Source organism: Cygnus olor, chromosome 3, assembly GCF_009769625.2.
Source record: "Cygnus olor isolate bCygOlo1 chromosome 3, bCygOlo1.pri.v2, whole genome shotgun sequence".
NCBI lineage: Eukaryota > Metazoa > Chordata > Aves > Anseriformes > Anatidae > Cygnus > Cygnus olor.
In genome coordinates this window covers 25,601,841-25,628,256 of record NC_049171.1, presented here as the reverse complement: position 1 = coordinate 25,628,256, position 26,416 = coordinate 25,601,841, and the positions used below count along the sequence as shown (strand labels likewise).

At 37.5% G+C, this 26,416-nt stretch overlaps 2 protein-coding genes across 2 annotated transcripts in view; both read right to left on the bottom strand.

Moving 5' to 3' along the window:
- Nucleotides 1–4,483, bottom strand: part of TINAG (tubulointerstitial nephritis antigen) — a 45,669-nt gene extending 41,186 nt beyond the window's left edge. Inside the window, exon 1 of the mRNA XM_040552484.1 lies at nt 4,008–4,483. Coding sequence (XP_040408418.1) covers nt 4,008–4,377 — 370 coding nt within the window. The 5' untranslated portion in view covers nt 4,378–4,483. The remainder of the gene's footprint in view (nt 1–4,007) is intronic.
- A 7,353-nt stretch (nt 4,484–11,836) lies between these two features.
- LOC121066995 (muscular LMNA interacting protein) overlaps nt 11,837–26,416 on the bottom strand; it is an 80,229-nt gene continuing 65,649 nt past the window's right edge. Inside the window, exons 13-15 of the mRNA XM_040550885.1 lie at nt 20,543–20,596; nt 14,191–14,225; nt 11,837–12,128 (exon numbers count right to left, since the gene is read on the bottom strand). Of these exons, the coding sequence (XP_040406819.1) occupies nt 14,199–14,225; nt 20,543–20,596 (81 nt within the window). The 3' untranslated portion in view covers nt 11,837–12,128; nt 14,191–14,198. The remainder of the gene's footprint in view (nt 12,129–14,190; nt 14,226–20,542; nt 20,597–26,416) is intronic.

Genomic DNA, 26,416 nt, shown 5'->3' with positions numbered 1-26,416 from the left:
GATCATTTTGAATAGGTAATTAAAATAGGTTTCAGTTTTTCCAGTTATTGATTTTTTAAAAAATAATACCTGTTTCAAAACAGGTATTGCATTATGTTATTTTTTCTTGGCAGAGTTTAATTCATTTTTGAAAAACAAAGAGATCAATTATTTTTAAATATAACACTCCTCCTATGTATATATCTTTTTTTGATAATAATTCACTGAGAAAAGACCTTGCATGTGTTATAAGATCTTCCACATAAACATATTATTCAGTGTACTTAAGTGCCAAGACTAAAAGAAAGATCCAGAATGCCTGCAGTGGGCTTTGGATCAAATCTATAATAAATATAGTATAGTTATCATATGGGGCTCTGTTTTCCAGCCTTTTCTCATGCTTTCTCTACAGACACTGGTGACCCTAAAGGTCATAATCCTAAAGGGATTATGTTTCTTCCCCCAGTGAAGGAATTGGAGCAAGGAACTCCAAACTTTTTTTTTTTCTCCTCCGTTTTCAAGAAGCTTTAGCCTCTTTATTCATATTTTATATGAATAAAGTGTTGACTTGCATTAGCATTATATCATGCTTTTTTCTTTTCAAGCATAAGGAAAGTTATTCTCCATCTCACAACGAGGAGTAGAGCCCATACACATTCACTCCTCAGCAACGCAGACCTCCTTTACTGACAGGAGAAGTACCAAAGTGCAGAAGTGGACTAGAACCAATTAGTTAAATATAAATGCCTATTTTGCCCTGTTAGCCATACAGCAGACTACATTAACTACTACAGACATAGGTGATTTTGCCCAAGCAGTCCGAGGCCCAAAGTGTCTGCTCTAATTCAATTTCTGCTAGGAATTGAGACATTTTTCAGAGAATATCCAAGGCAAATTACTTAAGCGTCACAGTTTATCATAGTGTGCCCCAGTGCCAACATCAGACAGTAGCTGGAAGGAGGCATAGAGCAAGTTATTTAAAATATAGCAAGGGAAGGTAGTATTAAAGCAGTGGTCTCAGAGACAGGATGAAGCTTCATATGAGCTCTGCTAGCAGCCTTCACAACCCATGCCTGAGAAAAAAATACAAGCCTGAACAAGTATAGAAGAAGCTTTCAAAAAATACATGCTTAAGGAATAGAAGATTAAGAACAGTTTCATTAGCCTATCCAAATTAAGACTTGAAAGGCCAGGAGTGCTGTCTGTAAATTTGTCTAAGATATCAGTGTCAGAGTAGAGATGTCTAAGCTAAAAGACACTGGTTGCATAAGAACAGAGGTAGTTTATCTGGCCATGAGTATATTAGGCTGGAATATTAATATAGTGGGAAATACAGTGAGAAATATGTGGGAAATTAATTCATTTTAAGATGCAGCCTGATGACTTCATGGGACTGTATGGTGTGAAGATCATGATAGGAATGAAGTGGACTTGATAAACCAGGACTTCCTTCCTGGTTCAGTTTTCCTGAGTTCCTATAATTCTCACCTCATTTGCCCCATCTTTGTTGTAAGTAGTCTTCTAAGTGAAATGTGTCCAGATGTACACACTTGTAGGCCAGATCCTGACTGTGTAGTGTAAAATCATTAGCAAACTCTCTAGGCATCCCTTTTATACCACTACCAGTGTGAGATTTAGTGTACTGAGTCAGATAACGCTTTTTGTACCATCAGAGTAATATAAACAAAAAGAATAAATAATAAATGTATTCTATAAATAAATGTATTCTATAAATAAAACTCTAAAAATTCTCCTAAGAACAATAACAACAAATCCAGAACTTCTATTCAGTGTCTAGGACAGGTGAAAGAGGAATGAGTATACACAGCTTCTTGTGAAACGGCACAAGAAAGCCATTGAAACATACTGAATGCTGGGTTCATAAAGACAAAGTCAAAGCAGTTCCACACATTTACATCTGGAGTCCTCAGCATGGTGCAGACACTTAGGGTGTACAAAATAGCTCACTACTGTTGTGCACCAAGTCACTGCGCTGGGATGCAGAAACACAGCACTGTGCAGTTTTATTGCATTTCATTCTATCCCTTGTAAAGTACTGAAGTTTATTGGTTTATTTAAAGCAATATGACTCAGAAAGCACTGAAAGCAAAACCACAGGCAGCCAAAAGATCAAAATCTTCAAGGTGAAATGTACTTTGGTGTATGTGGTCTGGTAGTTCTTACATAATTCTTAGCCAAAGGCAGAAGCAGTCTCAGTTATTAAAAGTTAGCCAATATACTTATGGCATTTCTAAAAATGCTTCATAGTTTGCTTAGTCTTCTGACACTCAGTCTTTTTTGTTTCTTCACCTTTTCCTTCCAATTTCATTCTTTGCTCCCTGTCCCACAGTCATTTCACTTCTAGAAAGTTCCTTCTTGAGTGATATTTTTACCTGCTGTATTTTGCCTGCTTTGTTATTCACCTTTAACCCTTTAAACTACTTCTATAACAAATATCTAATAAACAGATTTTTAGAAAAATACATACTTCCCATCAGTGAAACACTTTCTGCACCAGAAAAACATCAGCTTCTTTTGATGTGAGATATAAATTAAATAAGATAGCAGCTCACATATGGAATGAATAAATGTGCTTGAATAGATTAAATAGCATTGCCACCTATGTCAGGCTTGCATAACCCAGGAGTTACAAAACAGTGAACACACATGCAAAAGTTGGATTGAGAAAAGCAGTACAAATATTACCCGTCACTTATTCCGTTACCTAAAACTTCTGTTACATTTTTACCTTTCAGAGGTAGGCCTATCACAGGACCCATATGGCAAAATGCTGCAGGTTTTGTAGTGATTCCCTTCCATTAAGCAGTCTGCAAAACCTTATCCCAAGGCTGTCAGCTCTGGAGCAGAAACAGTGCTCAGGGCTTACATAGAGCTTATGACAGCAACCCCCCAATCTGTTGGAAATAATATGCAACAGTGCATCCTAAATAAGTATGGAACAAATGTCTTTATTTACATAAATCATAAAACATTCTTTTAGAGGATTAGAAACACTTTGGAAAAACAAGCTTGTTTTGCAGCGTTTGGCTTTTTTGTTACTCCCACCTATCAGATTTTGGCTGTGTGCCTGGCTTAAGAGCACAGGCTCATGAAGAGCTTGTGGTCTGAGTGCTAGAGTACAAACAGCGGAGATATCTCATAGAAACAGTTAATTTTTAAAAGCCATGGTAGTATTCTTGTTGATTTTAGGCTTTTGCAAGTTTGGTAGTCTTTACGTTTTCAGATAAATTTGTCCTAGCAAGAAGCTATAGTCTTAAAATTACAATTCTAAAACTGTATCACCAGCGGAGATTTGCCCTCCACAGAAACCATGTGTAAATGCTGCTTGTACATATTTGTGGGTTTTGTATGTTTGTTTTTGTGTTGTTTTTTTTTTTTTTTCAATCTTTAGTTCTAAAGTCAATAGACTAAGATTAGAGTAGTTCTGGAGGAACTTCCACTACAAGCTAAGCAGCAAGAAACTATAAAAGGAGAATATGCCAGTCAGAAATCCTTGTTCTAATTACATCCCTTCAGCTAATCCTGCACTGAGATGCTGCAAGAAAAGTGGTGTCCCAGAGGAGAGCTCTGGTGGATCTAAGCCATTACAGAATACCTCAGAGCAGTACCGTTTAGGATAATCATCAGGTTTCAGAATGATCTGTTTGTACTGATGGGTACAAAATTTAGATCTTTCTGTTCATCTTGTGTTAATCTGTGAAGCTGAGATTGATGAGATCACATTAATTTCAAACTGATGAGGTTATCTCTAGAAAAGTTACAGGTGAAACAGAGGTTCTGGCCAACAGAGATCCGATCGAGCCAACTCTAGAAATGTATCCCTAGAGGCAAAGAAATAACAGGAAGCATAATTCTTATTTCAGCTTTATAAACAATGTCTTTGTCCGCTATGTCTGTAGGCACGTTTTCAGGATGTACACACTTTAAAGATTAATCAGCAATTTTACTTCCAACTATATTTTTCTTGTGGTACACTAATACCAACTGGGTCTTTTCTCTATACCCACCTGATGTTGGAGGTGGCCAAGGCTCATCTGACCTGGTGGGCTCAACAGTGTTGTCACAGACATCCCAGTAGTCAGCACAACAGTCCACAGGGCCAGGAGGACCTGTGGCACAGAACTGGTCACAGTAACATATAGCTGCTCTGGAGGCAATGTTAAAGCTGCAGTCATCGTTTCTTCCTGTGCAGCAGCCTCGTATCCTGCAGGACTTTCCTTGATACAGACTCCTTTTCAGCCTGTCCCACCCTGAAGAACCACCATCTTCAACAGAGTAAAGTCCCTGGGGCAAATTTCTTCTAGAGTCAAGCTGCTTTGCCATCCAAACTTCACTTGCAATGCAATATAAGAGCAAGATCTGACTTTTGAGCCACATTCTTCCACCTCTAGACACCTTTTTTAAGTCTCTCTGTGCTTGACTTTATCAGCAAATATCCATTTACTGCAGATGGAATACCTCCACTTACTATTCAGAAACAAATCTGAACAGAAAACTGCAGACTACAATATTTTATGAAGGCTCTGTATTTGTTAATCATTAGTCAGACATGTTATAAACTGTTTTATTTGCCCAAGATAAAAAAAAAAAAAAAAAAGATACTGGAAATAAAGCCACAGCTATGTATCCATCATTATGAAATGTTGGGTACATTCTTTAGTGAGGAAGAAAATTTGTAGTAAAGGTTTCTTATGCAGAATATACACGGTCCAATATCTTAGTTCTATACTTTAAGCTTCTAAAATCAAAACGTGAGGAATGAGCACATGGTGTTAAAGGAGGGTCTCTTTCCTCCTGGCTTCATTTACCTGTAACTAATATGTTCTCCAGATGATTGGAAATTATACTTAGATTACATTTCACCTTCATTTTCCTATCTGATATGCAGGGCTATATATCATTGACTTTCACTGCAGTAAACATATCCTGCATCCCCCCTTTTCTATCTTGTTTCCAGTGATCTAGGTTTCCTTTATATGCTTAATTTTGCGCTGTTTTACTGTGGGCACGTTATAAAAGTCAGGTGATATTCAACATAAAATATTACCCAAAAGATATTCTTTTAAAGTTCACATTTCTTGATTCAAAATGAACTTGGAAATCTATGTAAATAGGGTAATAAATACTAACTAGTGAGTCCTCATTCCAATTTAAAAAGTAAATGGCTGGAATAATAAAACCATGAAGATAAACAGTAGATATCAAAAGACATGCATAACAGCCTTTATTACTTGTTCCGTGCTCTCCAGGTTTTTTGACTGCAGACTTAAAGAAATATGCATGGTACTGTTGCCAAAACCTAAAAGATTCAGAAAAAAAGAGCAGAGTATTTTGAAGCTGCTAGCAGAGATAACAAGGCTAAGTTGCAAAAAAATAACATACTTTGAAATATGAACAGTTACAAGACAATTTAAGTCTTCAAAGCTGAAAAAGCAGAGGTAAAAAAAAAATGTCATTCTTCCTTTTCCATTTTGTAGTGAATGAGAGGACCCTGAAGAAGTTAATGGCAGGGAATGAAGGGAATCTTTCCCTTTGTGATTTCTACTGGATTGTTCAGTGCTGCAGAAGGTCACAGAATCAAAGGACAGCTACTTTTGAAAGCACAGCTGGCAGCACAGCTGGTCTGGATGCATTGCTGTGAATGGTAGAGTCATTAAGGGGGAATGTGTGTGTGTGTTTATATATATGGGATTGTAATACAAATGCTTGAGTCTTTAATATAATTTCTTGCCAGCAGAGCTTTTATTGGACCTGCCTCTCACACTGTCCCTGTCACAGATAAAGAAATGTGGATGAGGGAAAATTGCATCAGACCACATGATTTTTATTTTCCTTTTTTTGCAGGCAATCTTCTGTATGGAAGTCAATAGAAAAGCCAAGGTCAGCTACATACAATCATTGTACATCACATAATATTACATAAATCTTAACCTTCAGATTTGTTCTGTGGTTTTTTGATTTAGTTTTTTTTTTTTTTTTTTTTTTTTTTAATGCAAAAATCTAGGTATCTCAATCAGTCACCGAGTGCTATAATGCATCAAATATAAGGTGAGGAAAGTTCAACCAAACATGATCATGGAAACTCAAATGAACTTCTTGGTGAAAATGATAATCCTTTTCCTTAATCCTTCTTTCTATGTGGTTCCAAGAAAATGTTTCTCTTGATTTGCACTGCCACCTGCAAAATGCAAATCTTCTTTGCGGTTACAGTTCTTTGGACATCATTTTACAAAGTTATATCCTTACTCTGGTGAAGCATAAGAAAGAAAGAAAGAAAGCTTCTTCCACATGTGATATTATCTGCCTTTTAAGTTACAGACCTCTGTCTTCATTTAGTTTAGGTTTTAGTTTGGTTAGGTGGTTTTCATTGTTTGTTGTTGGAGTTGGTTTTTTAGCTTTTAAATTTTAAGACTTGCTGATGATAAACCAGAGGCAAAGGATTTGTTTGGAAAAGAAGTGAACTAGTTTACACAGGAATGAGTTTCCTTTTAAAGGAACGTAAAAATGGAACTAGTGCTTCTGAACAGCTTTGTTTTTTAACACACAAAACTGTGCTGAAACTTGATAAAATCTTATTCTATCTGCTGGCATATGCTCAAATATTTTTTTTTTCAAAAAACAAACAAACAAACAAACATGCCATTTTGTTGTGGTTCAGCAAATATTTTGTTTTCAATAGTTTCCACTGTAAGCAAAAAGTAGCTCTCTGTAAACTTCAGGAAATCACGAGTTGACTTATCTGTAACTATTTAGGAATGGTTAAATATAATCCTTATTCTCCATTGAAGATTAACCTATTCCAAGCACACCATCTCTGCTATGTTTTTGAGTTAGGGGCCTTGTCCTAGTTCTGGTCATCACCATTAAGTACAAAAATATCTGACTTGTACCTGTTTCAGTAGCCTCTGAGGTCTACTCTTGAGCTTAAAAAAGACACCACAGATTTGGCAGGAATCCATATATTCATGTCACTGAAGGCTTGGCAAAGTAGCAAAATAAAGGCCAAGGATCTCTTTAAAGCTAGAACAGGATTATCCTGCAACCTTTCTTCCAAAATTCCTTCTGATTTGTTTGAATGAGCTCATTGCACACCCTAAAACCCCATTTCTGATCACCTTTCAGATTAGTGGAAAAAGCCCTGAGCGGCCAGGCGCTGGTTGCTGAAGGTCACTCCCAGGACAGACCTCTGAGCCTACCCCATCAGAAGACTGTGCTGCCTTTCCTTTGCCTGACTCTCAGCCAGTTTAGGAAGCAACCAGGACACCAGCCTCCAGTCCTCTTGTCTGCTAGTAGGCAAAACTCAGTGTGTCATAGAGACCTTGTAATTGCTTATCATCAGTTTAAACTCTGAAATGATATGGGCCATCCCTTTCTTTGAACTCAAATGGAAACTTAGCTGGTGACTCCTTGCACAAAAGACATCGGTGCTTTGTGATAGCTGCGATAGATTATACTTACTTCTTTTTATTATTAAAGGCTGCAATGAGGAAAAAGGTTTTGAGCCAACGCATTTCATTAAAAGTATTATACGACACTGTTCTCTCTCCTGTGTGGCTTCACCCTCCCAAACAGTGAGTGCTTAGATCCTAGACCTGTTTATACAGAGAAAAGCTGCATGTTAAAGAATTTTTCTCACTAGCATTTTGGTCTCCGTGGGTTTGGGACCAATGTGTCTACTTTCTCAGATATTTAATTTAACAGTTTTAGGGTCAAAGTCAGAGGCAAAAGAAGAGAAACTGACTCCAATTGCCCATGCCAAAGAAACTCTGTTCTTCTCACCTACAGGTACACACAAGTGCTCAAGCACTCAGAGTCAGCAACCACAGCTGAAAGAAGATGATATATAGTAGGTACTAGGTGGTTGTTACAGCCTCAGAGCCTTATCGTTCTTCCCAACACAACAATTCACTATGCATGCTTCCTACCTCAGTTGCATCCCTTGGTCATCAGGTGCCATCTAATTCTTGTTGTTCTCAGCCATACTCCAGCATTGCCCTGAGGCCATGGTCAGCCCATTCTGGGCTCAGTCAAGTAAATACATGTGAAGAATGGGAAAATCTGTGCATGAACCGGCACATTATGCACACAGTCACAGAGCCAAAAGTGCCCTCCTCAGCAGCGCTTCACTAGGGCTTGTGAAAGCAGTCAAAGAAGAGCAAAGAAGAGTCAAAGAAGAGCAGTCTTTGTGGCTGATATCTGGATAGGAACCTCTCAGGAGCCATTGCTGGGATGGAAACCTTGACAACAGCCCCATCATATCATGTGTCACATGCAACCTTGGTCATGCTGTTAGTGAGACTAATGTGGACAGATGAGCTTGTGCATGGCTGCACAAAGCTTTAGAGAGATGATGCCTTCAGTGAGCTTACTAATCCTACATTGTTTCCTCACCAGCCAGTTAGAGGTGAGGGAGAAGAAAATCTAACATCTTTCACAGTCAGTATGAGCTCTGAGAAGATATTGTGCTGGTGTTGCATGGCTGATGTGAACCCACTCAAATTCGTCTTGAATGTGAGGCCCTATCTGATCCTGCCAGTGAGTGATGGCACCCTAAGCCTAAAATATTCTCTTGACTGTGGGTAGACTAACAAAGGCAGAGGCCAATGTAGAGGTATTTTCCCAAACTGATTCCAGAAGCCTGACCAGGTTGTCCATGTGTCTTACCTACAAGCAGGTTCAGAGGTGCTTGGGATACATACTAACTTTGGCACCATTGCAATATGAGCATCACCAGTTTACTTCTAGAGGAACCAGCCCAGAGTAGGCTCACCCCTTAATTTGTAAAATACTCCATGCCATTTGCCTTGTGGTGAATCACTTGACTGGTGCAGAAGTAGCCTAAGATTGCCCTGTGTATGGCTAGATGCTACTTCTTGAATAAATGAGAGCAGTCTAACACAGTAGTCACCAGCTCATTTTTGTTCAGACATGTTTTATGATGTACAAAGAGACACTGCAAGGATGATACATACAGCGTATTGATATGGAGAAGTTATGCCTTGGCTAATGCACCCACTAAATGGCTACAATGAATGAGCTACTATTAATATCATTACCAACCCTGGTAAGATGTCTGGTGTCTGTGCTGGGCAGGCAAGCCTCGGTCAGGTGGGGAAGGATTATGCTTCTCGATCCCCAGAACAGGCCAGTCCTCTGTGTTGCTGAGTTGGCACTTTCTGATTCCCTGCTCTTAAAGGTTTTTTATACCTTAAGGCGTAGATTTTTTCCTTCTGAATCCTTGAGCTGTTCCTATTACTCTTTCAAGAATACACTTCTCTCTGTGATTTTACTTTTCTCACTTTGCATAACCTTAGGGGGTGAACTTTATGATATTTAAGCAGTTTTCTCATTAAAACTGAGTCAAGACCACAGAGGTGTGCCACACCAAACCAGGCTTTGGATCCCAGGCAGCTGAAGCCTGAGGGCAAGGGCTGCCCTTAATTTGAGGCAGCAAACCACATTTTCTCAAATAATGAATTCTGTCCCTTCTACTCACAGCCTATATATGTCACTGCCCAGATACAACCTCTTGTGCTAGCCCAATTTCACTTCAGACCACTTGGGCCAAGCATAATATGTTGGGTGTTTTTTTTGTTTGTTTGTTTTTTTGGAGGGGAGTGGGTGTTGGTTAGCTTGGGTTGCAGCACATAGCAACAGCAGTAATACCAGCTGCATGCACAGGATGTGATGAATGCTGTGTATCAGACTGCATGTTAGCCTGTGAACAAAGATAAAAGAAAAAGGAGAATATAAACTCTCACTAAACATAGGCAGTCATTGGGATCCTGACAGGAACGTGTACTTTACAAGGAAAAACATGAATAAAAGCAGGGTAAAGGCATCAGAAGTTGGACTAAATATATTACTTTATTGAATAAGCAACATCCATTAATTTTATAGTACTACTGAAAAAGCAATCAATTTTTCATGTCGACTTTTGCTCTTTATAATCTCCCCTTAAAGGATTTTTTCTCTAAATACTTTTCCCATTAGTGTCTGAGGGGTAGACTTCCTAGGCTGTAATTGCCAGTATACTCTCAGTTTTCATTCGTAGACAGAAGCTGTTTGAGTAGATAGGGATGCTGTTTTTTTAATTTAAAATATTTTTAAATTTTAATTTTTTATTTTTAATTTTATTTTTTTTAATTTTATTTTTTATTTTTTATTTTGAAAAATATGCACAGATGAAAAACTCACAAAACAAGAGGTAAAGAAAGGGATCCCTCCTTTGCCTTTCCTACAGTTTTGGTACTTCTTTCTCTTGATTGTATTCCTTCCACCCATGGTCTTTGGTCTGTCACCTGGGCTAATTTAAAGATAAAAAGTACCATGTGAATAACCCTCTCTGTTAGACATGCCAGATGGGATTTGGGCTTCACAAAAATGAAATTCAGGAGGAAAAGAAAGTTGGATTTGCAAGAAATTCAGAACAAAACAACTGCTTTGAGAAAATGGGCAGAAAAACTCGTTAAAACTTTGGAAAATTGCACAGATTGCATTGGTTCTAAATTTCAATTTTGCCCAGTTCAGTGTTTGACTGAAAACAAGAAATACTAATAGATACTTGTTGGGTGTACCTATTACATCTTATACAATTTATAACATATGTAGAGTATTTATGTTCTTGTAAGTATGCATTTACAACTTTCTTAAAAAGGTTTTCAATATATTTTTCTTCTGTTTACCTGTATGTGTTGATTTACGTCCCCAGGAACTGTCTCTTGAACTCAGTGAAATGCTTTTCACAATACCTTTTTTTTCTTCTTTTTTTTTTCTTTTTTTTTTTTTGCCATCTGGCTAATGCATGTGCTGTCCACAAATTGCACACACTTAACTTCTACTACTTTTTCATTGAGAAAAGAAACTAATACATATATAACCCTTATATGTCTATCAATCATTTAATGACATTGTGAAGGATGTGTGTGCTACACTATCAAGGGAAAATGTATATTGTAAACTATATAAAGAGACTCATAGATGGTTGAACTTCTCTTTCATTTTTACAGTTCCACAGTTAAACAGCTTAATTCCAGGCCCAGTAGTACAAGGCCTTAAGACTATTCCATTTAATTTGATTTTAATTTTAATATTTTAATTGAGGATTTTATAAATTAGTTCATCACATTAATTTTAATAAAAGCAGCAGCACATCTCATTACAATTATTAATCTTAACCTCAAGTTGTAGCAGCGTGTCAGGAGGCGAAGTGCTCCTGCACACCAGGTTGCTTTGCAAAGGTCCCTGATGTACACATATCTGTGGGGTGATTTATAAATTCAAAGGATTGAGGGAGCAGGGAGAAGCCAGTGACTCATGCAAACATAGATGAACAGTGTCCTTAAACTTTTACAATGCATTTTGGAAAAAAAAAAAAAAAAAAAATGGAAAAAAAAAAGGTTGTTTAAGATGCAAGCTCGGGGAACAATCAGTCTGTGGAACCAGCTCAGGGTCAAAAAGAACAATGCGAAGTAGAGAGGAAAGCAGTGGTTCTTCCATGTTTGCTAGCACAGAGTTATCAGCTCTGTCTGCCTTCACCAGATGTCACAGGGCTATGAACACTTCATGGCAGGGAAGAACCACTGTGTTTGCTGATTGCTTTAGGTGCTGACACAAAAGTGAAAAATTCCTTGAGCATTTCACAAAGCCTCTGCATGATGGCAGAACGTGACCAAGGCTAAAAGCATGGGAACATTCCTTTCCCAATGATGCTGACATCCAGTCTCAGCTATTTGAACTATGCAGAGCCAGATTTACAGAAGTGAAGATAAGAATCACAACAAACACTTTGCAACAAAAATACAGCTTTATTCAATTTCAACATTTGTATTATTCCTAAATAAAATATGCTGTGTTATTTTAGGCCTCTCTTAAACTGGCAAGCACTTCAAGAAGTGGTACATAAATATGGCACATTCATGTGTGTATCTCTGGGGTTAATTATGCTAATACATAAGATTATCTCATGAAAGAATATTTTATTGTTATTGCTGCTTTACAATTAGCATACTGGAAGCAAATTTTTAAAAAATGGTGCTTTAAATAACATTAGTGTCATGGATTCCTTGTCAGTATAGGAACAGGTCTGAAAATACTCTACGGTTTTAGCTCTTGATCCTAATTTGGGGCTGCAAAAGAAGAGTTTTCACATGAATACATGTAGCAAAAAATAAAGATTTGTAAACTGTATAAGTAGAATGCACAAAGCTCACTTGGTTTTCCTTCTTTATACAACCTGATGGTCTGACTGATGAATGTAACTCATATTTTCACAGGGGAAAAAAAAAAAAAGAAAAAAAAAAAGGCATGAAGAAATATTCACCCATTTCTCTTGCCTGCCTTTGCAGCAACCTGAGAAAAACTGTTTAAGTGCCTAAATTCCCATGTAGCTGCAACAACCCTAATTCTAAATTAAATCCCTAATCCCTCTTTCTGAAACTTAAGGCCCATTTCTTTTTCTCCTACTCTCAGGGAGGATAGAGAAGTGACTAATATCCTTTTATAACACATTATAAAGAGATATAACCTGTTGTGCCTCATCTCTGTCTTTATTTCTTTTCTTGTGTGTGAAGAAACTGAAACCTTTAAATCTTTTCTAAATCTCCCATTTGTTTTCCACACCTCCAGTCTCTCTTTCTAAAATTGCTCAGGACAGAACACAATACTGCAACTGATTCTTCACTAACACTGAACAGAAATGAGTAATTACCTCCATTATACTATAAACGCTCCTTTCAGTATTTCCCTTGAATGACATTTTTCGTAAGAACATTGCCTCTCCAACTCAGATTCACTTTGTGGTCCCCTGTAATTCTCAGGTTCTCTCCTGCCTTATTATTGTCATTCAATTTCTGTCTGTGCTTTACATTGTTCCTTGTAATTGTCTTTAATGAATTTTATAATTTGATTTCCAGCCAGCCCTCTAATATAAGTGATGTTTTTGGATTTTAATCCTGTCTTCCAAACTGCTTGCAAATCTTCCCAAATGAGGATTATTTGCAAATCTAGTAAATTTACTGTCCATTCAAGTGAGCAAGTAGTTAATATTTTATAGTGCTAGAACTTGAAGATGGTGTTATGGAAGTCTCTGTGAGATGTTCTCCCATTTTAGCAGCAAATGGTTGTTCTCAAAGTCCAGCTTTCCTATCAGTTGCACATCTACCTTATGTGAATTTAATTTATCCCATTTCTGCTTTGCTTGCTTATGAATGTCATGTGCGACTGTGTCAAAGATGCACTGTATCAACCACATCCCCTATATATGTTTTGCTGTCAAAGAAGGAAATGAGATCAACTTGATAGGATTTGTTTCTGATGTGTCCCTGTGCAAGTTCTCTTATCTGCTTGCTATTCTCTAGATGCCTACAAATGGATTGCTTAATACTTTTTTCCAGTATCTTGGAAATAATATTAGGACTGGCTTTTCTATAATTCTTTAGACTTTCATTTCCTTCTTTGTTAGATATGACATTGTCTTTGCCTTTCCCCAGTTTTCTGGGTATTTGCTCATTTTGCTAATCGCTAGTTTGAGAAATAGCTTTGGTTAAGTGTTTAAGGGGGTTTCATTGGGCTGTGCCATCCTGAATACACCCATTTCACCTCAGGATTCCTTAAAATGTTCTTTTCCTATTCTATGTTCCTACTCCAAAATTCTTAATATTAACTGAATCAAATTTTGAGTCATAATTAGCCTCTTTTTGTGAAGACTGAAACTGGAAAAGGTATTGAACACTTAGGCTGACCTTCCAAGTTGAGTACTATATTGTGTCAAGTATAGCATATTATTTTCAATATGGTATTGTTTCATTATAGCACACTATTCATTTTAATGGTACTATGTGGTTATGCACTCAAATATAAAATAATATTCAACTTATTTCAATGATATTACCACACAATCCAATCCTAGGCCATACCTCAGTTCTTTCCAGCTGTTTGATTGCATCCCACTTACAATTAATTAAATTTTGACTTTAAGCTAAGAAATGGAATTACTCAGCATTAGTAATTATTAATAGAAAATCACTCACCAAAAATAGCCAGCTTATTATCCAAACACTGTGTTGCTAAAGCATCCTACCATCTTTTCAAAGCAAACCCATACACAACAATTTATTAAAATGACACTAAAGCTGTAGCTACATATTCTAACTGTGACTGTAGTCAAGTCATAAAAATAGTAATACTCACCACTGTAGCTAAATAGAACCTCTTTCATTGGTGACCTGTATTAAGAAGAACAAAAAGAAAGAAGAAGTAAAAACAAAGTCGAGAGGAGCATAAAAACTGCCATAAAATAATCAGGTACAGGACTACAATTGTTCTGTTGGTGGACAGACAACTTCATACAACATCTTTTGTTTTCCTGCACTGTTAATTTATAACTATGCTTATAGGGCTTAGGATGTTTTTCATGCATTGGCATGTTTAAGGAAGCAAATATGCACATAGCAAATTTCAAAAGGCAAAGCATTACCTTGGCTAAATGCACATGTTGGGCTTCCAATTCCTTGTATGACCACAGCCCAGGAAGACATGGCATGTGGCCAACCTTGCAGTCACATGGCACTGATACTGTTTTCTTCTACCTTAGAAAGGCTTTCCACACTCTTCAATAGAAGCCTTGTACCCAATGAGGAGGAGGGTGTACTACAGAGGTCAGTATTTGTTTATAATGGATAAATAACTGGTGGGACCACCAGAAAATGTAGTAGTTAACTATTCAAAGTCACTGTTCCAGGTGTCATTTCATGGGTGGCTTAGGTCAATGCTATCTGACAACTCCAGAAGGGACTTGTGTGGTGGATGAGCATGCAAGCCCCTGATGTCTGTGGATGGTCCTAACTTGGAGAGCAGACACAAGACTGCTAAGCTGAGGGTATGGCTCCCATTCTGGAGCACTTTGCCAGGCTGGAGGAATGGCCCAGCAGGAGCTTTGCGAACAAAGAAAAATGCAAAGTCTTACATCTAGGCTGGGTGAGTGAACAATCCAATGCAAAGGTAGGCCAGGGACTGACCAGCTGTGCAGTCACACAGAGACCTCAGGGCTGGCTGACACCAAACTGAAGGAGGGTCTGTACACCTGTGTGGTGATGAAGGCTAACCTCATATCAGGCTGCATTAATTAGAGCATAGCCATATGCCATTCCCTCATAGGTTGTGAGGGAAGTCATTATTCTCTGACAGGCACTAGTGAGGCTGCATCTGGAACATAGCTTCCATTTTTTGGATAGAATAGAAAAGAGACATCAACCAACCAGAAGAAGCCCAATAGAGAGCAATCGGGATGGTTTGGGGAGTTTCCTGATTTCTGGGAAAGGCATATCATAGAATCATTAAGGTTAGAAAAGACCTCCAAGATCATCTAGTCCAACCATCCCCCCTGCCACCAGTATCACTCACCAAACCATGTCCCCAGGTCCATGTCAAAACTTTCCTTAAATACGCGCAAGAATGGTGACTCCACCACCTCCTTGGGCAACCCATTCCAATGCCATATGACATACGAGGGGAAGCTACAGGGCTTGTTTAACTTGAAGAGTAAGTGAAGGGTTATCTGTTCTCCCTCTCCAGCTACTTAAAGAGGATTTAGAGAGAATGCAGGTTTTTATAGCGAAAGGATAAGAGGCAACCAGTGGGGAAATTTTAACTGCCCATAAGGAAAAATATTTTCATCATGAGTGGTGAAACACTGTAACTGATTTTTCTGTGGTTCTATGATTCTAATTATACATGAATTACATAAGTATTTGCATAATAAAAAATCTTTGTCAAACTACACTTGTGTTCTGACTACATATTCAGAGCAATTTCTTTTCCACTGAAATTACTGTACATTAATCCTGCTATTATTTAAAGGAGACTAAATACAACAGATTTTTCTTAAAGCCAGATAAAATTAGATTAAAATGGCAGTTTAAGTGACATGCTGACATTTCATATTTTCTCCATATCATTTTAAATATAGTCTGTGCATTAGTACCCTTTTAGACTTTTTAATGTAAATTCAGCATGTAAGTAATACACTTACTGTAATTCTTTTTATAGAGATCACATTAGAAATAATACACCATAAATTCAGAAAACATTTTCCCTTGTTAATGCTTCGTGATCTAATATGCCCTTTCATGTCAATAGGCTATAACTGAAACTTTTTACTTAAAGCAAGGAGATATCATTGAAGCTGTCAAAAAGTATTGCCCAAATACCTGCTGCAAATATAAATTTCCCATTGTGAGTATAAAGTATTAAAATTTATAAAGCTTAAAGCATTATAAAGTATAAACTAAATATAAATTATCTCTGCTGATTATTTTTTTTTCAAAATTTAAAAACTTATGTCATTTGGACCTGCCTTTCTGTTTGTAGGTATCCGAAGACTGTAGCTTACTGTTCCTCATTAGTAGCCCATCCGTTATGAGATTAAAGAATTTATCCCAGCTAACATTTGAAATTCTTATTCCCTTAGTAAAAGCAGTAGCTGTTCTTACTCGTAATGTTCCTTTGCAATATCATTATATTTTCAAATAAATGAAACTATAAAGTTAAATGTTATGATGATATGGAGACAGTCTAGTGCTATGGTCCTTGGTTTGGACAAAATAAACTAAGGACACTGAGACTATTGATTCAGAGAGGTCTTGTTCATTTTGTTTCAAAATATTTTGGAATATTACAGGTCAAGTCAGAACAGTTATTTTGGAGGAAAGTGACATCAAAAGATTTTCTAATTTTCAATATCTGAGAGCTTTTTTATATGTATTACTGGTGCCCTTTCCTTTATTTGCTGCCTTATGCTGCTTATAATCTCTATGCCTAGTCTCTGTGTATGCATTGTTTATGAATAACCTAATACACTCTAATTCCTTGGATAGTTTATAAACTCTGCACATCAGCAGTGTTACGAACGGGTTGGATCTTTGGTGTAACATAAAAACCCTTACATAAATTCTTTAGTACAAGGATTCTACCATGTAATGGGTGCATTTTCTTCTTATATGTAGAATCTTTTAATGATTAATAGTAATGTTGACCTCTGACCAGGAACATTCCTTAAGTAAATAAAGATAAAGAGCAATGTATAACAGAACTTTGGGCCTTATTGACATTTTCATAGAATTCATAATTTCAAGAACTTTTGGTATTAAATTTGATTAAAGCAGAGCAAAACAGATTGTTTCCCTTATTAAGAAAAAAAAATGAGAAAGGAAGAAAGAGAAATAAAGAAAGAAAGAGAGAAGAAAAACAAAGAGAAAGAAAGAAAGAAAGAAAGAAAGAGAAAGAGAGAAAGAAAGAAAGAAAGAAAGAAAGAAAGAAAGAAAGAAAGAAAGAGCAAGAAAGAGAGCAAGAAAGAGAGAGAGAGAGAAGGAAAGAAAGAAAGAGAGAAAGAGAAAGAAAGAAAGAGCAAGAAAGAGAGCAAGAAAGAGAAAGAGAGAGAGAGGAGGAAAGAAAGAGAGAAAGAGAAAGAAAGAAAGAAAGAAAGAAAGAAAGAGAAAGAAAGAAAGAAAGAAAGAAAGAAAGAAAGAAAGAAAGAAAGAAAGAAAAAATAAATAAATAAAGAAAGAAAGAAAAAGAAAGAGAAGGAAAGAAAGAGAAAAAGAAAGAAAGAAAGAGAAAGAAGGGGAGGTGGGAGGAATCTGCACAAAAGTGTCTCAGTGAAATACTGTCTCCTCTGAAGTCAATGGAATCAGCATTTTCTCATGAGGTCTTTTTATGAATGCTGACCTTACATTAAAAATGCTAGGTCTCAAATAATTATTTCAGCTTTTTTAGGAATAACAAATAAATGAGAGAGAGTAACAGCTGCAGCAAAAGATTATGTGAACCTAAATTAATTGTATTATAAATTTGGGATTTTGCAAATTGTATATGAATGAGGGGAATGAGTATGTACATGTAGCGCCTGTATGCAATGGCTTTTTATAACTCTGCAGGGACATATGCCCTATGTTCTCTCTAAATATTCTGACAGTACAGTTCTGAAAGTAATTTTTATGTCAGTCACACACCATAATATGGGCAAACACTAGGTTAAAGGAAGACCATAGGTATTGGAAATTACTGTCATATCTCTTGGTTAGGTTTTACAGGTGTATCCTTCAGATCTCCTCCAACTAAAAAGTGCTGGTTGTAGAGAAGGATTTCACGGGGAGGAAAATCCGTTATTTGTTCTCCTGCTTTCACAAGAAAGTAGAAGATCTGATTTGCTTCATATTACAGAAAGAAGCTGAAGCTGCATGAGGAATAGAATGCTGTTCTTCTAAACACAAAAGTAACAACTTTTTTTTTTTTTTCCAGTGAATACTTCACTTTGAGGAAAACAATATGAATTATTAAGTACACGGTAGCACCATCTTCCCTTTTCCCTTCTCTCACTCCTTTCAAGGAGCCAAGGAAATGCTTATGTTTCAACGAGCCTTTGACCACCCATTCTTCTTCTGGAATTGCATAAATTGCACTGACTTTCTCTCACAGTTTTTAGCTCTGAGTGAGGAACACCAAACGGGAAGAAGTTAAGAAGTTGAGTTTACAAGTAATTTTAGATAAAGAAGAAATGGTTAGTGAGGGCAGAGACAGAGAAATATAAAGTTTTTATTGCAGCAGTGAGTAACATTGGCCTTATCACATGACAGAACTATTCCTAACCAGTTCAGCATCCAAACAGGATTTCACTGATAATAAAGGACATTTTAAATTAGGTGGAGCCTTGTGGGTTATGTAAGCTTATAAAGTGTAAATTCAGCACAAACTGTTACTAGAGTTAAGATAGGTTCCTTTCAGAAGCTTCACAGAAGAAAATAAAAGAAAAAATCTGAGCAGCTCAGCAAGGTGTTAATTGTCTAATTTTATTTTGCAAAGGCGTCTTGGGGCTTACTTTGGAAAGATCCACAATATAAATCATAGCAACTGTATTTGAGAGAACCAAGGAGTGGCTTCTTGGAGGCAGAGTAATGGGAATTGGTGGTGTAGAAACAAGTAGGAAGGGCAAGGAGAAAGGGAGGCATCTGGAAAGCTGCAGTGAAGATTCAACCAAACAAACAAAGAAAAAGATGAAGTAACTGGAAGTCCCTGGATCCCTGACCATAGAGGCTGGGGATGCACATGAGAATAAAAGGCTATGTTCATGTCTCATATTCTCCTGGTGTTGAACAGCAGCCTGTTGATCAATCCAACAGGTGAGCTGTCTACCTTTTTTCTTTTTCTTTTTCTTAACTTTTTCACAGCAGAAACCAAGATGAACTGTAAGGATATATTGACAGGCTCTGTCAACAAAATCAGAAGTCAGGCAAAACTTCTGCCTCCAACATGTGAAGGTCTTGCACTCAAAACTCCATCAATATTTTGCAAAACTACTCGAAAGTCACACATTTGGTAACAACTATTGGCAAACATCCATTTAATTTATTTAAATGCTCATTTTGCTGCTTTCAGCAAGACTAGAATCTAATTTTAAAATAAGAAAAATAATGTGTTAACAAAAATGCAATTATTATTCTTATTTATATTGTTAAACCCATCTAAAAACTTGTGATTTAATTGTGAGAATGTACCCAGTCTCAGTAGTAAAAATTCATTCCTGTGTCATAGCTGTACTCATACTGCTCTTATTCATAGTAAGTGATGCATTTTTATGTAAATTTCTAAAATAATGTAGAAAATGACTTTTAATTAAGGATGTTCATTAAATTCTAAAGCCTGCAGTAAAGAATATGATAATTAATTAAATTATATGTGTTGATTTCAATATTGAGACAATAATTCAGATTTATGTTCATGATCCTGTTAGGAAAAATAAATAAATAAATAAACTCATTGTTCCAGCAGAACCTTTTTAATTTTTATATGCTCTGTCTCAAGAGAAAAGTAAGAATGTGTAGCACATCAGATTTTCACTTCAGATTTCTTTGAGTGAATTATCTATGGTGATAACCACTGTGGTCCTAGAAAGTAGAGATGTGAAAGTAGTAAGGAATCAGACACTGAATATAGATTTCAGGAAGATTTGTGTCCTCCTTCAAAGTCAAATAAAACTGGCACCGAATTTTGATGTTGGGCAAACTACCTCTTTGCATGCTGTCTGAAGGTTTCTTGACAGTCCTTTACAAAATTCTCAACAACTAATTGTCCTGAGAGATTCTGGCAGTTCTTGCATCTGGTATTTAAAACAGAAGCTATACCAGTGACCAGAAACTGGGGAATGTATGATTTAAATGGGGCCTACTGCATAATTTAACAAATCCCACTTGATATCATCCCAACAGCACATACCAGAAACCTGAAATGTAAATGTTAGTGTTACCTCAAATTCACAGAAACAGCACAGCCTCCAAAACAACTCTGTTTTTTGGTGTTTTTTTTTTCTTTTTTCTTTCCTTTCTTTTTAATCATTAAGAATAATTAATGTTTATCTAGCTCATGCACTAGACAAGAGCAGGTTTGTGAGCTCAGCACATTTTTGCTCATCAACTCATACATATGTTACATAAATAAAAGATTAAGCTAGCATTCAAATGCATAAACCCATTAAATGTCAACTGATTACCTCTTTAGAGCTGAGTGTTTCATTTTCTGGAATAGGCACTATGGGATGACTGGGCTGCCAAGCCAAGATGTCACAGGTTGGAGGGAGCATGAGATTAAAAACAGGAAAAGAAAATCAGTCATCAGTTCAAATTCTGTATAAAATGTCACACCATTTTAGCAATGAAAGACAGTACACTCAGTCATGCAAAGGACAGCAATGTAATGAGTTCCTTGTGTTCAACAGTATCTGTATGTTTACTGATCCTGTCTATTTCAAGGTATGTTCTCTGTTATATCATATTCCCATAATTAAAAGGGTGGGGAAAGATAAATCACTTTCCAATTTGAAAGAGTCATCTCAAGTCAAAATCACAGCAAGGGCATCTGCCTTACAATGCATTCAGTATGAGATAATGCACATAAAGTTAGTTAAAACTGGTCATATTTCTATCACTTTGAATAAGTCTTCTTAAATCACCTCTAAAGGACCTCTCCTTAATCTTACATTTCAGATACATAAATCATGCAAACAGTTAATTAAAAATAAATAAATAAATAAAGAGCTGTATAACAGTAATTAGTTCGTGCAGAAAGGACTTTATAATTTTCCAGTGTGTTTTGAGTACTATAGGATTTGCATCTGAGTAATTAAGTTTGATGGATGATATTCAAATGAAGAGCCATACATATTTCAATAAGATTTGAACAGAATACAGGATAAGACAGAACGTATATAGGCAATATTAAGATCACAAGTTTGTGAAGTTTTCAGATTCAGCATCCTCTTTAGAGCAAAGGTCATGGAAAATATTGGAGCTTTGGTATTTTAGAATTGTAGAAAGATAAGGTTGGAAGAAGCCTTCAAAGTTCAATGTGTCAAAAGCACTACTTTGTTTTGGTATTTAGAACAAATAATACATTAGCAAATGATGTGTTGCTTAAAAAAATACTGGTCTTGCCCTAGAAAATTAACTCTTAAGGTGTAAAGCTGATCTACCAATCTAACCCTATAAAAAAAAGTGTGACATTGAAGTGGCACATACTGTTTATAATTACATTATGGATCTGCTCTGTATTGCGCTCTACTTTTGAAAATTTGCCCTGCTTCATTTTCAGGGAATCAGGAGCCAAGTCTTACAACAACAGCAGCAATTTTTAGTCATTTAACATTTTCTCTTCTTTTTTCCTTCCTCAAAATGGAAAGACAAATTAATAACTTTAGGCAATACATTTATTTAATGTATTTATTCGATAAATTTAGGCAAGGAAATAATTTTAGACAAAGGAAAGTTAAGGAAGGGGTAAGGGAACTAGATGTCAGCAGCAACATCCCTCCCTCCGCCACAGACCTGACTCTTGATTTCATTTGGCACAACGACCAAGGCAGCCCACAGACCTTGCACCGCCCCACTGCAGCACAGCTCTTTACAACAAATACAGGAGATGTTTAACAGCTCACACAGGAGACAGAAGTCCCATTTCCAAACCCAGCATCCTGCAACTACTGAGGTTAGACAATTCTTGATGATATACAGGGACAAATTTCTAGCAACACCTCCAGTGTATTAGCAAACTTATTTCATTTAAATGAACCCTGTGTTGAATTACTTATTGTCTCACCAGAATATGGCATTTCTGTATCCCAGAAAAAAATTAAGAATCACAAAAAGAACACAGGAGGTATTGATCATGTTCTGTTTATTTTCTGATGTGCAGCTAAGCCCTCTGAGAAGAAGGACTTCCACTACTAGGGTAAGGAAACCTACCTAATCAGGTAGTGAACTGAGAATTCAGCAACTCTTTTTCTCAAATTGCTCATGCAGCCAATCAATGAAAAATGCACTTTTATTGTATTATCTAGTCCTAGTCTTTCTTGCTGGTATTCATTGCCTACTGTGCTTAACTGAAATTCCTACTGATTCTGCCTTACTTTGTTCCTTTAGTATGAGGTGTCGAGTCCCTCCTTAGGCCTGACAAATAATCATATATTTATTTTTTTCCTCCAAAATGTATCTTTGTTTGTTTTACTTTGATAGCATAGTGAATGCAAATAACAGTCCCCATGAAGACAGAAAGTTATCTATATTTTCTGGACAGACACTGTTAATATTGATTACTTTGTAGAGATTTAATTGAAAGAAAAGAAGTGAGAGGATTTCAAGGACTTCACTGATTAATGACGGGAAGAAAAGTTAATGCAGAAGTTAAGACGTAGCAAAAAAATGAATAACATACAATTTTCTAAAGTCTGCTTTCACAAGTCTTCTCTCATGTAAAAACCTTGAAGAATTATTGTAGAAGAGTGCATACTAGTCAGATGTCTGAAGGCCTAGTTTTGCCATGACGTGGGGTCTAGAAAGTCACAGCTACCTAGATTTATAAAGACTTTCAGTAGTACTTGAGTGACTATGGAGAACATCAAAAAGTACTACATCCCTTCTGCTGAAATAACACTTAGTCTTGCAGGTCCCTAAAAGGAGGGTGTTGGTTTCTTCCCTGTAATCATATAGCTCTTTCTCTGCCAGATGTGAAGGAGATGAGTGCTTTGGCCTGGGTGAGTTCATCCTAACAACCTGAAAGCCTATTCCTGTCTTATTTCCATAACGTGTCAATGTAATTTGAAACATGTCAGCCTTCTGTGGAACAGACCCCATGCTTTTTCTCCACGGTTTAGCCAAGAGGCCGCAAAGTCTTATCCCTTCCTCTCTGATTTTTCTTTATGATTTTTGTGTTCTCGAGTGCACATTACTAGAGTCCCCCAAGCAGAATAGAAAATGGTGTCTCAGTGCACTTGTTTTCTGCAGCTCCATGTGTAAGTATTTGATTCTTTTGGAAGAAAGTGAGAGAAGTTTGAACTTCTGCAAGCTGTGATGGGCACTATACTTGGTTATTTCAGGTGTCTGGGCAAGTGCTAAAGCAGGGCATTGGCACCTGTTTCTTGTTCTCTCTGCATGGTAGTTAACCTAGGGTGTTCAGAGAACACTTAAGAGGACATATAGCCTAACTGATTAAACTCAGCCTTGTACCTGGATCACAGTACAACATACAGACTTAAGCACAGGAAAAAGATCCTCAGAATATGAAGGTCATTTCTCTGCAAAGATGAGCTAGCAAACACATAGTACCAGAAAATCAGCTTAAAAGTAACAGAAATGCAAGGTAGGCAGAACAAGGTAGGATTAACTGTTCCTTACTAGACATTGTGTGACTATCATCCTTCAGAGTCATAGAGGAATGTGCCCATGTCCGCAAGATCTGAAGTGTGAATGTAATTTGGACTCTGTACTTTTTACTGGTGTGTTGTCTTCATGAGACCTCATCCTGTTCTGTCACTGGCAGTCTTTCATCCCCAGGTCAAAGCAGCTGGCAGGGAGCCCTATTTGTTTTCCTTCTAATTTAGAAGAATTGCATCTGTTTATGTTGGAGGATGATAATATTGCTTTTACAATTTCTGTTCTTGATTCTTTGGCCAGTTATAAAATTCTACATTATTCTTATAAAGTTGATTAATGATTCTTAATTTTTCTGAGTCTCACACAGTTTTCTGGTGAAGTGACACTTGATTATTTCTAAGAACAGTGAAAGAGCAAACTAAACAAATCTGTATTTGTGGCTGTGAAATTGTACTGAAGAGATTAGAATATCCTGACAATATCTAAGTATTTACAGCATTTAAGTTCAAAGAGAAATTACCTACCTGGCCAAAATAACCTTGTAAAGACTCGGCCAAAGCTTAGAAAAGAGGCAGTTATATAACATCTTAGTTAGACCTTTGTTCATTTAGCTCTCTAGAGTAATCAGCAAGACATATTTGCCTTTAAAAGGTCAATTTACTTTTATTGTGCTATGAATCACAGCTGCCTCAACTAATATAAAGCTTTCTGAAGTGTTCTCAATGTAAGACCTTTTTCACAAGTCTAAGTCACTCTCTAGAGGATCTACAACCTTTGATAATTGAGACACAGGTTTAAAACTCTTTGGAATCAGTAAGAGGTAATATACATAAGAAATAAGAATGTTTCCAATAAAGTAGCCAGAAAACATTCACTTTTATACCATTCTTTCAAAATACTCCATTAAATCTTTAATCATAGAATGGTTTAGATTGGAAGACACCTTAAACACCATCTAGTTCCAGCCTCCCCACCATGTGAAGGCCACCTCCCACCAGACCAGGTTGCTCAAAGCCCCATCCAACCTGGCCTTGAACACTTCCAGGGATTGGGCATCCATAATTTCTGTGGGAAACCTGCTCCAGTGCCTCACCACCCTCTGAGTAAAGAATTTCTTCCTAATATCTAATCTAAATCTACCATCTTTTAGTTTAAAGACATTCCCACTTGTGCTATAACTCCACTTCCTGACAAAGAGTCTCTCCCCAGCTTTTTCCTAGGTACTGGAAGGCTGCTATCAGGTCTCCCCAGAGCCTTCTCCTCTCCAGGCAGAACAACCCCAGCTCTCTCAGCTTGTCCTCATAGGAGAGATGCTTCAGCCCTTTGATCATCTTTGTGGCCCACCTCTGGACTTGCTCTAATAGGTCCATGTCCTTCTTGTGCTGGGGGCCCCAGGGCTGAACACAGCAGTCCAAGTGAGGTCTCACAAGAAAAGAGTAGAGTGGGACAATCACCTCCCTTGACCTGCTGTCCATGTTTCTGATGCAGCCCAGGATACGGTTGTCTGTCTGGGCTGCAAGACCACATTGCCAGCTTATTTTGAGCTTCTTGCCAACCAACACCCCCAGATCCTTCTTGTCAGGCTTGCTCCCAATCCACTCTCTCTGCCCAGCCAGTATTTTTGCTTGGAATTGCCTTGGCTCAGATGAAGGACTTTGCACTTGGCCTTGTTGAACTTCTTGAGGTTCACACAGGCCCACCTCTCCAGCCTGTCCAGGTCCCTCTGGATGGTGTCCAGGTCCCTCTGGATGGCATCCCTTCCCTCCAGCGTGCTGACTGCACCACACAGCTTGGTGTCATTGGCAAACTTGCTGAGGGTGCACTCAATCCACTGTTCATGTCACCAACAAAGATGCTAAACAGTGCTGATCCCAATACTGACCCCTGAGGAACACCACTCATTACTGATCTCCACCTAGACATTGAGCCGTTGAGTGCAACTCTTTGAGTGCAGCCATCCAGCTATTTCCTTACCCAACAAGTGGTTCATCCATCAAATCCATGTCTCTCCATTTTAGAGGCAAGGATATCATGGGAGACAGTGTCAAACACTTTGCACAAGTCCAGGTAGATGATGTTATTTGCTCTTCCCCGATCCACAGATGCTGTAACCCTGCTGTAGGAGGCCATCAGTTTTGTCAGGCATGATCTACCCTTAGTGAAGCCATATTGGCTGTGACCAATCACCTCCTTGTTTCTCATGTACTTTAGCAGAGTTTCCAGGAGTATCTGCTCCATGATCTTGCCGGGCACAGAGGTGAGACTGACTGGCCTGCAGGTCCCCAGGTTTTACTTTTTTGCCTTTTTAAAAACTGGGGTTATGCTTCCCATCTTACAGTCATTGGGAACTTCACCAGACTGCCACAGCTTCTCAAATATGATGGATAGTGGCTTAGCAACTTCATCTGCCAATTTCCCTCAGGACACGCAGATGAATCTCTTCAGGCCCCATGGACTTTGCAACTTTAGGTTCCTTAGCTGGTCTCAAACCTGATCTTCTCCTACAGTGGGTAGTTCATCATTCATCCAGCCCCTGCTTTTGCCTTCTGGGTCTTGGGCTATGAGGCTACAGCTCTTGCTGGTGGAGACTGAGGCAAAAAAAAATCAATGAATACCTCAGCCTTCTTCATATCCTGGGTAACCAGGTCTCCCATTTCCTTCCAGAGAGGGCTCCATTTTCCCCAGTCTTCCTTTTATTATCGATGTACCTATAGAAGACT